At 48.0% G+C, this 12,831-nt stretch overlaps 1 protein-coding gene across 1 annotated transcript; it reads right to left on the bottom strand.

The window, feature by feature from the left end:
- Positions 1–5,613: 5,613 nt before the first annotated feature.
- Positions 5,614–9,737, bottom strand: LOC144708217 (P-loop containing nucleoside triphosphate hydrolases superfamily protein). Its single transcript, XM_078581438.1, has 7 exons — positions 8,574–9,737; positions 8,178–8,489; positions 7,802–8,085; positions 6,686–7,717; positions 6,401–6,569; positions 6,163–6,320; positions 5,614–6,071 (listed from the first exon to the last, which is right to left on the bottom strand). Exons 1-7 carry the CDS (start codon positions 9,358–9,360, stop codon positions 5,826–5,828), a joined length of 2,988 nt encoding a protein of 995 aa, XP_078437564.1. The 5' UTR covers positions 9,361–9,737; the 3' UTR covers positions 5,614–5,825.
- Positions 9,738–12,831: the final 3,094 nt, after the last annotated feature.

A 12,831-nucleotide genomic window follows, 5' to 3' on the forward strand; every position in this document is an offset into this window, starting at 1 on the left:
TTAAAGTTATAATTTTATTTATTTTATTTTCAAGCTTAGAAAAAATTTGAAAATTGAATGTGTGATGCATGTCGATTAACGTATTACTTACCCTATCTTATTTATAGAGTATTAAGTGGAAAAATCATTACAAACATGATTTCTTAAGTCGAAATAAAAATGTCTACTTAAGACCCCAAAAATTTGACCTATCATGAATTAAAGCTAAATTGATCATTTAAGGCTTCTAATTTATGGAAAAATATGTGTAATTTCCTTACAAGCACATAACAATTAAGTGTTGAATCCACAAAGACCAAGTATTGAAAAACTGAATTTTAAGTTTATTTCTATTTAAGGGTTTATACATTTAGTCACCAAATCTAATTGAATTTAAAAAACAATGAATACAAGTTAAAAATAATTTTAATACAATCATTACATATGTTCTTATTTAACCTATTGTTTTCAAATTGTATATTATAATTTTGGTAAATTCAATGGAATTTTATATTAATAAGTACTGTACAATTATAATTACATTCCTTAGCCAAAACATTGACAATGTTGAGTGATGGCTGATGACAATGGGCATGAATGAATGGATGAACTATGTACTACCACGAATCACAATGAAAATTTTTGCAAATAAGTGTTGAATGGAGGCAAAGTGGGCAATTGATATAAACTTCTCACTCTAATGGCAGGAATTTATGGGGGCAGGTATGTGCCTGTGATTACTGAAGTTAATGGTGGCAAGGAATATGGTGAAACCCTAAGTTATCCTTGAGGGTAATAACTAAAGACAAAGACGCGAGTCTAAAAAATTGAGGATCACATGCCCAATAGTTTGTGTGGTGCTTTCTCTTCAGGAGTCTAAAAAATTCAAGAATGGACACATATGAGTTTTTGAATGAGCAATCATGCTACTAAAATTCAAGGGTCCTTTTTTGCATGGATGGGGGTTCTATTTCTTGACCTAAACCATATATGGATAAAGGATAGAAATACAGAAACACCCTCAAAATTTCAACCCAAAACACGTGTTGAATTGTAAGATATTGCATTTTGAAGTTGGAAAACTCTAGGTTGTTGATAATGTATCCCCTCATTGATCCAAAACATGGATTTCCATAATGGGAATTAAATCTCATGTGTCCTATATATATATTTTTTTAAATAAAAATTTCAAGAACTCTTCAAAGAGCTTATAAGTTGTGCATTTTGTATTGCCAAAAAATGTCTATCATTGACACTAAAATCAGCAGATTTAATGAAATCCTGACACATCATCCTGAAAATTTAAAAGAATTATGTCTGAATGGCATGAAATTCTAAATTTAAAATTTTCTTAAAATTATATAAAAAAGGAACAAAGAGGGCGTGCAATGTGATTTTATTTATCCGACAAGTGTATTGTGCGTCACTCAACATTTAGTGAAATTTAAATAAGCCTTTTCTATTGGCTGCACATGGGTGTTTTGGTTGGTGCAACTAATCATTGGTTGTCAACACTGGTTGGTCGGTGCCAATCATTCACCACCTCCAATGATTGGCCACATAACATATTAATCAGATTGCAATTTTTATTAAAATGTTTAGTGTATTAAATGTAAATCAAGTGCATTTTAAACCCAATTTTTATTTAAATAAATACCAAATATATACTTTGAAGTTTTAATATTTTTTTTATGAATTTAATGCCCTAAAATTCTTCAATATACCTTAAAATGGAGAAAAATCGCAGTATCATTCTAAAATTAAATTAAAACTAAAATATTTAAATAAATATAAAATTTTATATTCTGACTTGAAATTTATTGTCTATGAATTTAATACTTGAAAATGCCATAATGCCAAAAATAAAGGAAAAAAATAAATTTTCATGCTTAACATATACAAACTTATGTCAAGCTTAACTGTAATGCACTTTTTATCATTTAAATGGAACTAACCGTGAGAAGTACATTATATTGCTATTAGAAATAGGATACCATTTTTTAATATCTCTATGTATTAGTGTTGATTTGACATTGGTCTCGTAAACCTGCAACAAAGTACTTTCTAGGGATATTGTCCCAGATCTCTGTTTAATTTTTTCCTGTAGTCTTTGTGTGAGTAAAGGTTTATAAAGGGGCCAACACTGAATGCATCAGCTTTATAGCAATGATTCAAACTCTAGGACAATTCGGTGAAGTTTTTTCTTTTAAAAATGAGAAGATTAGCATGTATCTCCATAGTCTCAACTATATTGAAGGCTGTTAATAATGCTTTTGGTATTTGATTTTTAATAAATAACATTTATAAACTTTTAGTAATTTCAGTATTGCTAGGTAGTTATGAGAAAGGATCACCTTCTCATGTAACAATAATTAGGATTTTAATATAATTTAAGTCGTGCTTAAGAGATGATGAGAACTGATACTTATAAGATAAGAGAAATACATACAGGGGAAAGGATGAGATGAGAAGTTTATAGTTAAAACATATAGAGACTATGACTCACTGATCTGAAAGATGAAATGTCGAGGATAGTGATTTGGAGAGAGAAGAAGCACAAATGTCAGCAGAGTGCAAGGATGATAAAGGGATGATGAGGATATAGAGATATGGATATGGATGTGTATTTGCAAATGACTTGATGATAGGGAATGGTGATATGGAGGGACTTATGATGTGTAAGATATTTAGGAAGTAGTTTTTGATGGCGTAGCCCTCAGTTATCTAGGTATTTTCTTTCCTCTAATATCTAGTTTAATTCCTAGGTTTAGCTAAATTTTCATGTTAAAATAAACTATGTACTAGTGGGCTTAAGAGGGGACCCTTTCCTAATGGGTTCCCCCTCTTATGATCCCTCCTTAGGGCCCATTACCCTCCCTACATAAGGGACGGAGAGGGTCCCGTTCTACCCTAAGTCTAGTTTGAATTTTTGGAAAAGAAAGGATCCCGTTCCGTTTTGAGAGAAAAGAGAAAGAGGGTGAGAGAGAGTTGGGCGGAACGGAACGGGGCCGACCTGGCCGCCCGTCCCGTTCCACCCCCCTCCTGTTCCGTCGGCCTCAGCCGACGAAACCCTAGGCGGCCGCAGCCGCCGCCGCCGCCGCAGCGCGCCGCCGGCGGGAATCTGGGTCTCCAGACCCGTCGCCCGCCCACGGGGCCGCCCCCGCCTCGCGGAGCCGCCGCCGCCGCGCACGAGCGCCGCTCGCCGCGCGGCGCAGCCGCCCGTCGCAAGGGGCGCCGCCCTCGCCAGGCGCAGCCGCCCTCGCAAGGCACAGCCGCCCTCGCAAGGGCAGCCCGCCGCAAGGGGCAGCCCCGCCGCACGGGCCGCCTCGCCGCCGCGCGGGACACCTCCCGCCGCACGGGGCAGCTGCCCCCCCGCGCGGGGCAGCCGCCCGCCGCCCGGGGACCGCCGCCTCGTCGCGCCCCGCGCCGCCTCGCCGCGCCCCGCGCCCTCGGCTGCCGTAAGCCGTTGTATCGTTCGCCGCCGTATTCGCCATCCGGCCGGCTGAACCTATCAGTTTTGAAGACCCCGTGGGCGTTGACCGAGTGGAGAACGGTCACCCTTGGCTTCTACGAATTGAGGCCCCGCACAGGGCCTTTTCGGGACTCCCACAGTCCAAGATGAACATCCCCGAGAGGAACGAACGGGCCCACGCTCCCGCCGCAGGACGTCTACCGCGTCCGTTCTGCATCAGTTTTGGTAGAGGAAAATAATGGATCTTAGCTAGATAGTTGGTGATGAAGAAGGACATAATGTACAGCAATGATCAAAGCTTTGGTCCTCATGTTCCAAAAGGACTACAGTGATTTCCAAATGCATGTGAAGTCCTATCATTTTTCTCCTAAATCATTCCAGAACACCGAGAACACGATGTATTTGCCAGATCACCCTTTCAACTAATGCTATTAATACAAGAAGCAAGTTCACATATAAAATATTTATAGCATTCAATGTCTCCGTTTATAGGTCTGAGGGTAAGGGTCGATAGAGCCAAAAAAGAAAAAGCTGCCCTCAAAATTTTATCTCAGTGGATTCCACAAAATTTTAAATCTCTCTCTCCTATTAGTGTGTTTTCATCAGTACTTCAGGTTTCACCTGATAAAATCCTAAAAAATTACAATGTCCTAATTGGTTCTGATTTTTGGGTCATGGTTGATCTAAGTCTCACACTTGCGCATTTAATGGAAAAATAAAAAGATTATTTAATGCAGCATTTGATGAGTAAAATTGCAACACATTTTGCATCAGCCACATCAACACAATTTCTCATTTTAGGTAATGATGTGTTGAAATGTGTGCAATTTCTTTTTTGGTTTTGTAGAGCATTGAATGCAATTTGAATTGAAACCATTCTTTATGGTGCTGCATTTCCTTATTATATAGTCACTTGTTTTCATTGGACAATGTCTCTCAAGGCCTAAAAAATGATAACACTTCAGCTTAATAATTCTCCACTATGGCATCAGTGGCGAAGTCATTGACTGATCTCCAGCCAAATAAATTGGATGATAAAATCGAAAAAAGTTATATAGATAGAGTAAAAGTCTTAATTAATTCCATTAAATTTGATTCAGACTTAGAAATTTCAAATATATTTGGATGAAATGTCAAAGATATCTGAAACAATATATTCAAAAAATAACTAGATTTTAAAAGTATGTTGCCATAATAATCCATAATATACCAAAAAAATATAAAGTTAAGATATCATTCTAAAATGGCTTTAATTATTTTAAGTTTGATGACACACATTTGTAATCATTTTAATGCATTTAAACATGAAAATCCATTAGATTAATTACAACATTAGCGCATTCTCAATGACCAATTCAAGTGAAGTTGGAACCAGCATGTTAGGATGTGTTACAATGGAAAAACAAATGTTTCTTATTTGTATCCATAGGAGACTCAGGAAACAATGACAATGAGAATATAAGCACGAACTTACTTGGTCATGAGGGCATTTTTAGGTTGTCCTTAGTGCATGAGTCACCATAGGAAGAAAGGTACAGTGAGGCAGAATGGTTGCCAAATGAGATTTACAGAATATTCTCCAAAAATATTCCACGATGAAGGATAAGATAAATTGCTATCTAGCATGTGAATCCAAGTAGGCTGGTCTACGTTTTGTGGCAAGCTCAATTCACCAAAACGTGTTATAGGAGATTTAATCTAAGGTTGTGAATAAGGTCAAAACTAGGGTTGAAATTATGTCGTCAGTGCTTTTGAGTTGAATAAAAAAATATATAAAAAACATCCCCTCACATAAAAGGTCATAAGAGGGAACTTGCAGATGCAGTTCGATTGGATTTCTTCTAACACTAAGAATTGTCCTCGGAAGCTCATCCAGGCATGGCAGTTGGGTAGTTGGTTGCTTCTTCAGAAAGACTACGGCCTAATGCCAAACCCCGAGAGGTGTACAAACATGATAACCCAACAGTACGGCAGTGAGCTTCTAAAGGATGATTGGGTAAATAAAGTGATTTCCCTCCTCCAGCGTTCAAGGAAGATAGAGGAAAAAGAAAGGACTTGGCAAGTCATAAGTGATAACCTTCTCTCGTCCCTCATCCCTCTCTCCACTTCTACCGCACAGTCCCAGCCTAAGTCAGGCAGGAGGAGCTCCAGCAAGGAGCAAATAAGATCAAGGAAATTTCTTTCCGACTACAAAAGAAGAATACTGTTGTTTCTGTGGGCTACAATCATTTACAGCGCGCCGGCAGCGCAATATGCGACTCGTATGTGTATATATACATACACACGTAAAGCGAAACACCAGCGAGTGGGTCGTCGTCGTCGTCGTCTCCTTGGTACGATGGGAGGGAAACACCAGCGAAGAGGAACGGGCGAGTCATCCGGCAGAGGGCAGGCTGGGGCTCGCACCCAGCCCGAAGCCGCCGCCGAGCGAGCCGGGCTCGGCGTTGCGCACGCGGCCGTGGCGGCGGATGTGGCGCAGCAGCCGGGCCAGGAAGCTGTTGTGGCAGATGGTCGACGTGTCGCAGACCACCGCAACCTGCTTCCGCGCCCTCGTCACCGCCACATTCATCCTACGACTGTCCCCCAAAAACCCAACCGCCCCCAGCGTATTCGACCGCACCTGATTCCCCCCATCATCACCACACAACAACATCATCATCATCATCATCATCATCGTCAGAGAAGATCAATCAAAAGTCTGAGGAACGCACCAGGGAGATGATGACAGCGTCGGCTTCCCTGCCCTGGAAGCTGTCGATGGTGGACACTTCGACCCCGGACGCCTCCGGCAACTCTTCTATCCTGTCCCTCAGCAGCTGCACTTGCGCAATGTAGGGAGACTGCACGGCAATGGCGCTCGGAGAAACACCTGCGCGGATCGTAAAAAAACAACCCCCGAGTTGAAACGACAAATCGACTCTATCCCAATTTCGGGACATTGATTCGTACCAGAATAGATGAGGGACATAACGTGTTGCACGACAATATCCGCCTCTCCTTCGTTGTAGAAAGAGCCCGTTCCAGCGGGATCCAGATGCTCCTCACAGCCGAGTGATAGGCTTCCAAAGGGCATTCTCGTGTCGAGCAAGATCATGGAGGATTGGGTCATCCAGTTCGCCTGCACAGTGGAACTAGATCAGATGAAAAACCCAAGAAGAAGATGAAGAAGAAGAAGGGGAAATGGGGAAAAGGAAGGGAAGGTGCGCTTTTTGTTTCTTCAAGAAAAAAACGCACCTGGACAAAGGGGGAGTCGATGAGGAAATGCGAGGCGACCGATGGGGAAGACTGCAGAGCTCCCCCGTACATTTCCTTGGACGCCCACCGGGCTATGGCGTCGTTCATCCTGTACTGCGTGTTCAGCGTGGTGCCGAGCAGGCCGTCGTGCATCCCGAACGCTCTCTCGAGAAGGGAGACTCCGAGGCCGGCTTCCAGAGCTTCTCTGGAGAAGATGATGGGCGCGAGCTGGCACTGATCCCCCGCCAGAATGCAGCGCCTTCCCTGCAGAATCGGAATCCAGCACGCGGGCTCGATCGCCTGCCCGGCCTCGTCTATCACGACCAGATCGAACGCGTCCAGCTTCCTGATCAGCGGGTCGGCGGCGCCGGTGTTGGTGGAGAGCACCACCTGCGCGCCGGATAGCACCTCCCTGATGGTCTCCTTCTCCTTCTTCTTGAAGGACTTGCCGAGCTGCTTGAGCAGCTGCCTTATCCCCGCGGCCAGAGAATCGTCCTTGAGGCAGAGCCTCAGATCCTTCTTCAGGTCCGACTTCTTCCTCTCGAACTCCTTCTTGTAGGCCGACAGCCTTCTGCGGACGATCTCGCCCAGGGACTTGGCCGCCACCGCCGGCGATATCCGCGCGGGGTTCCCCACGCGCACGATTCTCACGTCCGAGCCGGAGAGCCGCTCCACGATGTTGTCCACCGCGGCGTTGGTCGGCGCGGTGACGAGCACGCGATCGCCCTGCTTGACGGCCAGCGTGATCAGCTCCTTGAGCATGACCGTCTTGCCCGTGCCCGGCGGGCCCTGCACGACCAGCAGCGGTCGCTTGCGGTTCAGCCCCAGAGCCACGGCCCGCAGCTGCGACTCGTCCAGCCGGTCGTCCTCCACCTGCTCCAGCCCTTGCGCCGCACCCCAGTCCACGATCTGGCCCTCCTGCAGGCACTCCACGTTCGCCTTGTCGCCGAACAGAGTGGCCACCACGGCAATGGCCGGGTTCTTCTTGTGCAGCCCGTTCTTCTGCAGCAGCATCAGCGCCTCGCAGTTTCTCTGCCCACGCACGCGTTGTAAACGAAGAAGATCATCAGACGGACTTACCTCCTCGGGGCTTTTCATTGCACAGCGAGAACTTACCTCGTAGGTGAGCGCGTCGGCCAATCCGTGGATGCGATCGATGCGGACGGATTTGCCGAACAGTCTGGAGAAGGTGGGATCGCCGTGGCGAGACTCCAAGGCCACGATGATGCTGCACCCGTCCTCGCCCAGGTTGTGAATGAACCCCTGCATCGACGAGGTCGCGCCGGCTCCCCGGCTGTCGCAGGTCCTCACGCAGACCATGTCCCCGGGAGAAAGGCTGGTGGGCGGCAGCCGGTGGTTCCCTTCCACTCTAAATATCACCAAGTGCAAGCCCCCCAGACCTGCGCACCAAAACCCAAAGATGATGAACGATGATTCTCCCTTTTCGCCATCTCCGAGCTCCGATCCAATCGAACGCAGCATTTTTCTTTACCGGTGGATGAGCTTATCGCGTTCAGGTTGCAAATGGTGTCGCACTGCTCGTGCTGCGCCTGGCCGTGGCTGACGAGATACTCTATGGGCTTTGACGAGTCGGAGCTCTCGTCGGGGTCGGGAACGGCGTCGAGTTCTTCCTGGGTGAACTCCAACTCCGCGTCGCGCTCGATGCGGAGGAGATCGGACATGTCTTTGACGAAGGTGTCGATCTTCCCTTGGATCACTCTCGCCCTCTCGACATCGATGCCCAGCACGCTGTGGAGAACCTTCGTCTGGGGAGAAGCCTTGCGCACGACGGCTCGGTGTTCCGCTGCGAGCAAAACGACGGTCGGATCAGCAGACAGAAGAAGAGACTTTAGAGGGGGTTAGGACTTCGGAGAGAAGAGCGCGTCACCGGAGGCGGCGAACTCCTTGAGAAGCTTCCAGGACTGCGTGGCGCGCCAGTCGGCGATGACCCCCTGGCGCTGAAAGTCCTGAAGGACTTCCTTGAGCTCGCGCTGGAAGTGGTCGAAGAGCGTGGGGTAGTGGGCGCAGGCCTTGAAGCACAGCGCCTCCAGGCCTTTGGGCATGGGGACGGCGTAGAGGTAGGGCTGGGCCTGGATGACAAACGCCAGCCCCCCCGTCGCGGCCCCGCCGCCATTGACGAGCCCGAGCCGCTGGCGGACCTCTTCCTCGATCGGGTGCTCTCCCTGGAGCTCGGCGGAGACGAGGTCCGACGCCATGGCTCGGATGCCCTGGCAGATCCAACGGACCACGCACTTGCCCAATTCCTTGCGCCCGAGCGGGTTCCCCCCCTGGTAGATGGTGCGCACGCTGATCGACGCGTCCTCCGCCGACGGGACGCACTCGCCGCCCGAGTCCTCCTTCCCGGCCCGCGGCAACCTCCGATCGGCGCCGTTCGCCTTCCCGGCGCCGTCGGGGCCCGCGGGAGATTCAGCGCTCGCCTTCCCGTCGCTCTTCTTGCCCCGGCGGCCCCCCGCGCGGTCCTTGCGGGCGGGCGCGGCGACGCTACTGGTGCTGGCATTGGTGTGACTGCAGCAGCGAACGGCGGGCGGGGGGAATCGGGACGACGAGGATCGAGAAGCGGAGGAGGAGAGGACGAGGAGGCTCTGGCACGAGAAAAGAGGCGACTTGGCGCCGGCCGCGGCGGCGGGGACGAGGGGCGCGCAGGCAGCCTTCATGGCCGGGAACTAGTACGCCTCGCTCTTCTCCCCTGCGCCCCTTTTGTTTGTCCGACGCGTCGCCCCAGCTTGTGATGGCGGCGGTGTACACGGCGGCGGCTGGCGCGGGCCGCGCGTTACGATGGGATGACTAGCGTATCGTCGTCTCATGGGCGCTCTCCGCGGGGGACGACCCGCCAGATATTTCCGGCCATCGCGGCGTTTCCTGGTGCGCACATTCCCAGCGGTCAATCGCCGGCCCCAACCCAACCCCCCAACTCAGAGTAAGAAGACGAGACGATGGAGCAAAGATATCTCTCCCCCCGCTGACGGACAAACTGCACAAGAGCCACCCGTTCCCCTACGCTCTCCCGACGGGGGCCGGCGTCGTAGGCCAACGACAGCCGCTCAACACTAAAATGATCTCTCTGAGAACTTTACCCCATCTCCCTAAGCTTGGGTTTTAAAAGATAAGCGAATAGTTTTGTGCAGAAGATAGGCGATTTGAGGAATGGCAAGGTGACGGCTGGCTGATTGGGACAGTTAATGAGAGGAGATTGAACACAGCGGTGACCCTTTGTGATGAGGATGAAAAAAATATGTATATGGATGTACCAACTGGAGGGAGAGCCTCGCTCTTGCCCATGCTGGACGTCTGTCCAGTAAAACATCAACAGTGTTATTTCCTTGCACTCCATACGATGTCTGTATGGAGTGTTGGACGTCTTGTGATGAATGGGAAGGAGCTCGACGTCCTACAAAATTTAACTATACGAACCAAGCTAGGGACCAAAAAAATAATACCGACCTTGAGAGCGCACATGACGCAGCCTCAATCTCCTTGATACCTGACATGAGATATCCGACGATAAATGAATTAATTAATTAATAATGATTAATATTACTCGCACAGAAGAAATAAAATTCATTTACCTTGCTCATGATTTATATATTTCATAGCAAAATTATACACTATTTAAATTTTATCTCAATTAGTAAGTTGGTACCATAGCTAACAGTACTGGATATTGGTACCATAGCAGTTGATATTCGAGGTCACAGCATGTATGTAGAGCAGTAACATGTTATTAATTTTTTCTTTTTTCCAATATCAAGCATAGTATTATATACAAACCTTCATAGGCTGATTCACCTCACAATTATGTAAGTAATCCTCAGACCTAAGACATCATGGATGGACAATTTGTACTTTCACTATGACCTACAAGTTCCTAGTTATGGAATTCCAAATTGTCTTAGCTTGGGTCCATCAAAAAGTTCACCGAGATGATAGAGTGTTCAGGATAGGATTGCCTGCCCTTGATATAAAGGGAGACAACTCACATAAGATGATGCTATGAAGTCATTGGCCAAGGTAGTGGAATATCACAAAAAAGTTCTCCAACGGTTCTGAATCCTTCAGTATTAACTTGAGGAAGTGAGAAAACACTTGAATAGATCAAAATACCTCACTTTAGGAATCGAGAAATCAAGAATCTGATTCTGATGTCGGACGTCGTCTAGGATGTCGTTCGGTCGGCCCCGAATATGATGGCTCATTACTGATAATAGATGGTGATATCGAACGTGGACGGTGTCGTCGTCCGACGGGTGAACCCTAATGGGTCGATGTGACTATGATGCAATGAATGAATGTCCTACGTGTTGTACGTGCAGGCTCTGACTCGAGAGAGGCGCCGAGCTCCGAGCTTGGACGGGGTCACCAGGCGAGGGCGACGGTGGTCTCTTGAACCTCGTCGGAGCGACGAAGACATCTACGGTCGAACGGAATCAATCCGTAGGGCTCGCACGTAACAGACGGTCTTGGCCATACCAGTAAGGCACTCAATTTGTCATAGTTCTCTCAATTATTCCTCTCTCACCTACCTAGCCCAAGCGCGGTGGAGTCAAGATGAAAGCATACTACAAGCGGTAATTTAAATGAGCGATGGGAGAGGACAGCGTACCTCGTCAGTGTGTTGCTCATCGTGCAGGGTCATCGACGGTCAGCAGTGCTCGGAGCGGGTGTGGCAGAAAGGCGCCGGAGAGCAAACGGTGGCTCGACAAGCGATGTAATGCCGGAGCGATAATAAAGGTCGGAGGAGAGAGGACAGTGGGTTGACCAATGATGGCGTCGCGGGCTCGAGCAACTCTACCACTCCGTCGGGTTAACCTGTAGTAGGCGGCTCGAGTGGTCGTTCAGCAAGTGCGAGTGGTGGCAAAAATTTTCCGGAAGATGTCAGCCCAGACGCCCACGGATCCGCGGCCACGTCCAGTCAGTTCCTGTTCAATGGCTGGCATGTTACATCATTGATCGTCTGCAATGGGACCACAATTCTCAGTCCGAAAGTGGCGTGGCGGCGACGGCTAATTCCCCCTCCCCCCAGGTAAACCAGCCACAGACCAAGGTGTCCAAGCAGTTTACTAAGGGCAGAGGCGACCCTGGGGACTTCTTGCAAGTTGGCCTAGAAATTTCAGCGACGTCAAGACTCTCGATGTCAGGCCAAGGTCCAAGATGAGCAGATTGGATCATCCAAGGGATCACAGGAATTTAGTGGGGCATTCCCCTTAGGGGGGGCATGATTGGCGGCGCCAATTTCATTCTCTTTTTCTTCTAACCGATTGTGGTTCTGTGAGGCTTACGGCGAGGGTGAAGATTCAATTCTTGCCGTGGCCTTCATCCCCACGGGAATTCGATTGAATTTGATTAGATTCGGCGTGGCCTTCAAGCACCTTACTCGGTGGTCATGATTTCAGGTGGGCAGCATTCAGGGAAGTCGCATCGAGAGATAATAGTTGACCGAGTGGGTGCGGGAACGAAAAGAGACCGGTAATTTGCGGTTGGTTGCCGTGGACAACGTGGATCTGTTTGCTTGTTTCTTCCATGGTGGACGGAGTTGCTGGGGAGCTTGAGATGAGGAGAGGGCGTGGGGAAAGTTTTCAGGATTCCCTTCGCTCCCTCCAGCTGCCTTGTCCCAGGGGTGCCTCACCGTCTTTTCTCCCCTTTGGATTTCTCTCGATGGAGGGGGTGAGACCAGAAAGAACAAAACAAAACTTCAAATTGATTTTTTCCTAGTCTGCTTCTTAGGGCGCCCCCATTTTCCCTTATAAAAAAGGGGGGGGAGAGGAGATGGGCCCTTAAGTGGGTCAACAATGGGGGAATAGGGTCCATTAGGGGACCCTTATATAATGGGCCCCCCTCATTACAAAATAAAGGGGAAAATTAAAATAAAGAAAGAAAAGATCAAGGGACAAGGGAGGGGCCCCAAATGACTAAGGACTCCTCCCCATGGCAGTGAAAATACGGGCACGGGTCGTGTTGCAGTGCGACGAAAACAGGATGACGCAAATGGAAAAACACAAAACACGACAAATAAAAAATGATGAAATCAAACTACGATAATCGAGCACTTTCACCCGGTTGTCGATGACGGTGGCGGGCGGCACGGATAACGTCATCGAAGAACTTTGATGGCGTGCGCCATCAGATTC

This window comes from Wolffia australiana, chromosome 10 (assembly GCF_029677425.1).
Source record: "Wolffia australiana isolate 7733 chromosome 10, ASM2967742v1".
NCBI lineage: Eukaryota > Viridiplantae > Streptophyta > Magnoliopsida > Alismatales > Araceae > Wolffia > Wolffia australiana.

Bases quoted from the DNA above. Each gene is read 5' to 3' on its own strand.
- LOC144708217 (XM_078581438.1), bottom strand. From the start codon at position 9,360: ATGAAGGCTGCCTGCGCGCCCCTCGTCCCCGCCGCCGCGGCCGGCGCC. The intron at 8,490-8,573 runs GTGACGCGCTCT...TTTTGCTCGCAG, and splicing joins CAAGGAGTTCGCCGCCTCCG to CGGAACACCGAGCCGTCGTG. The intron at 7,718-7,801 runs GTAAGTTCTCGC...GTGCGTGGGCAG, and splicing joins CCGACGCGCTCACCTACGAG to AGAAACTGCGAGGCGCTGAT.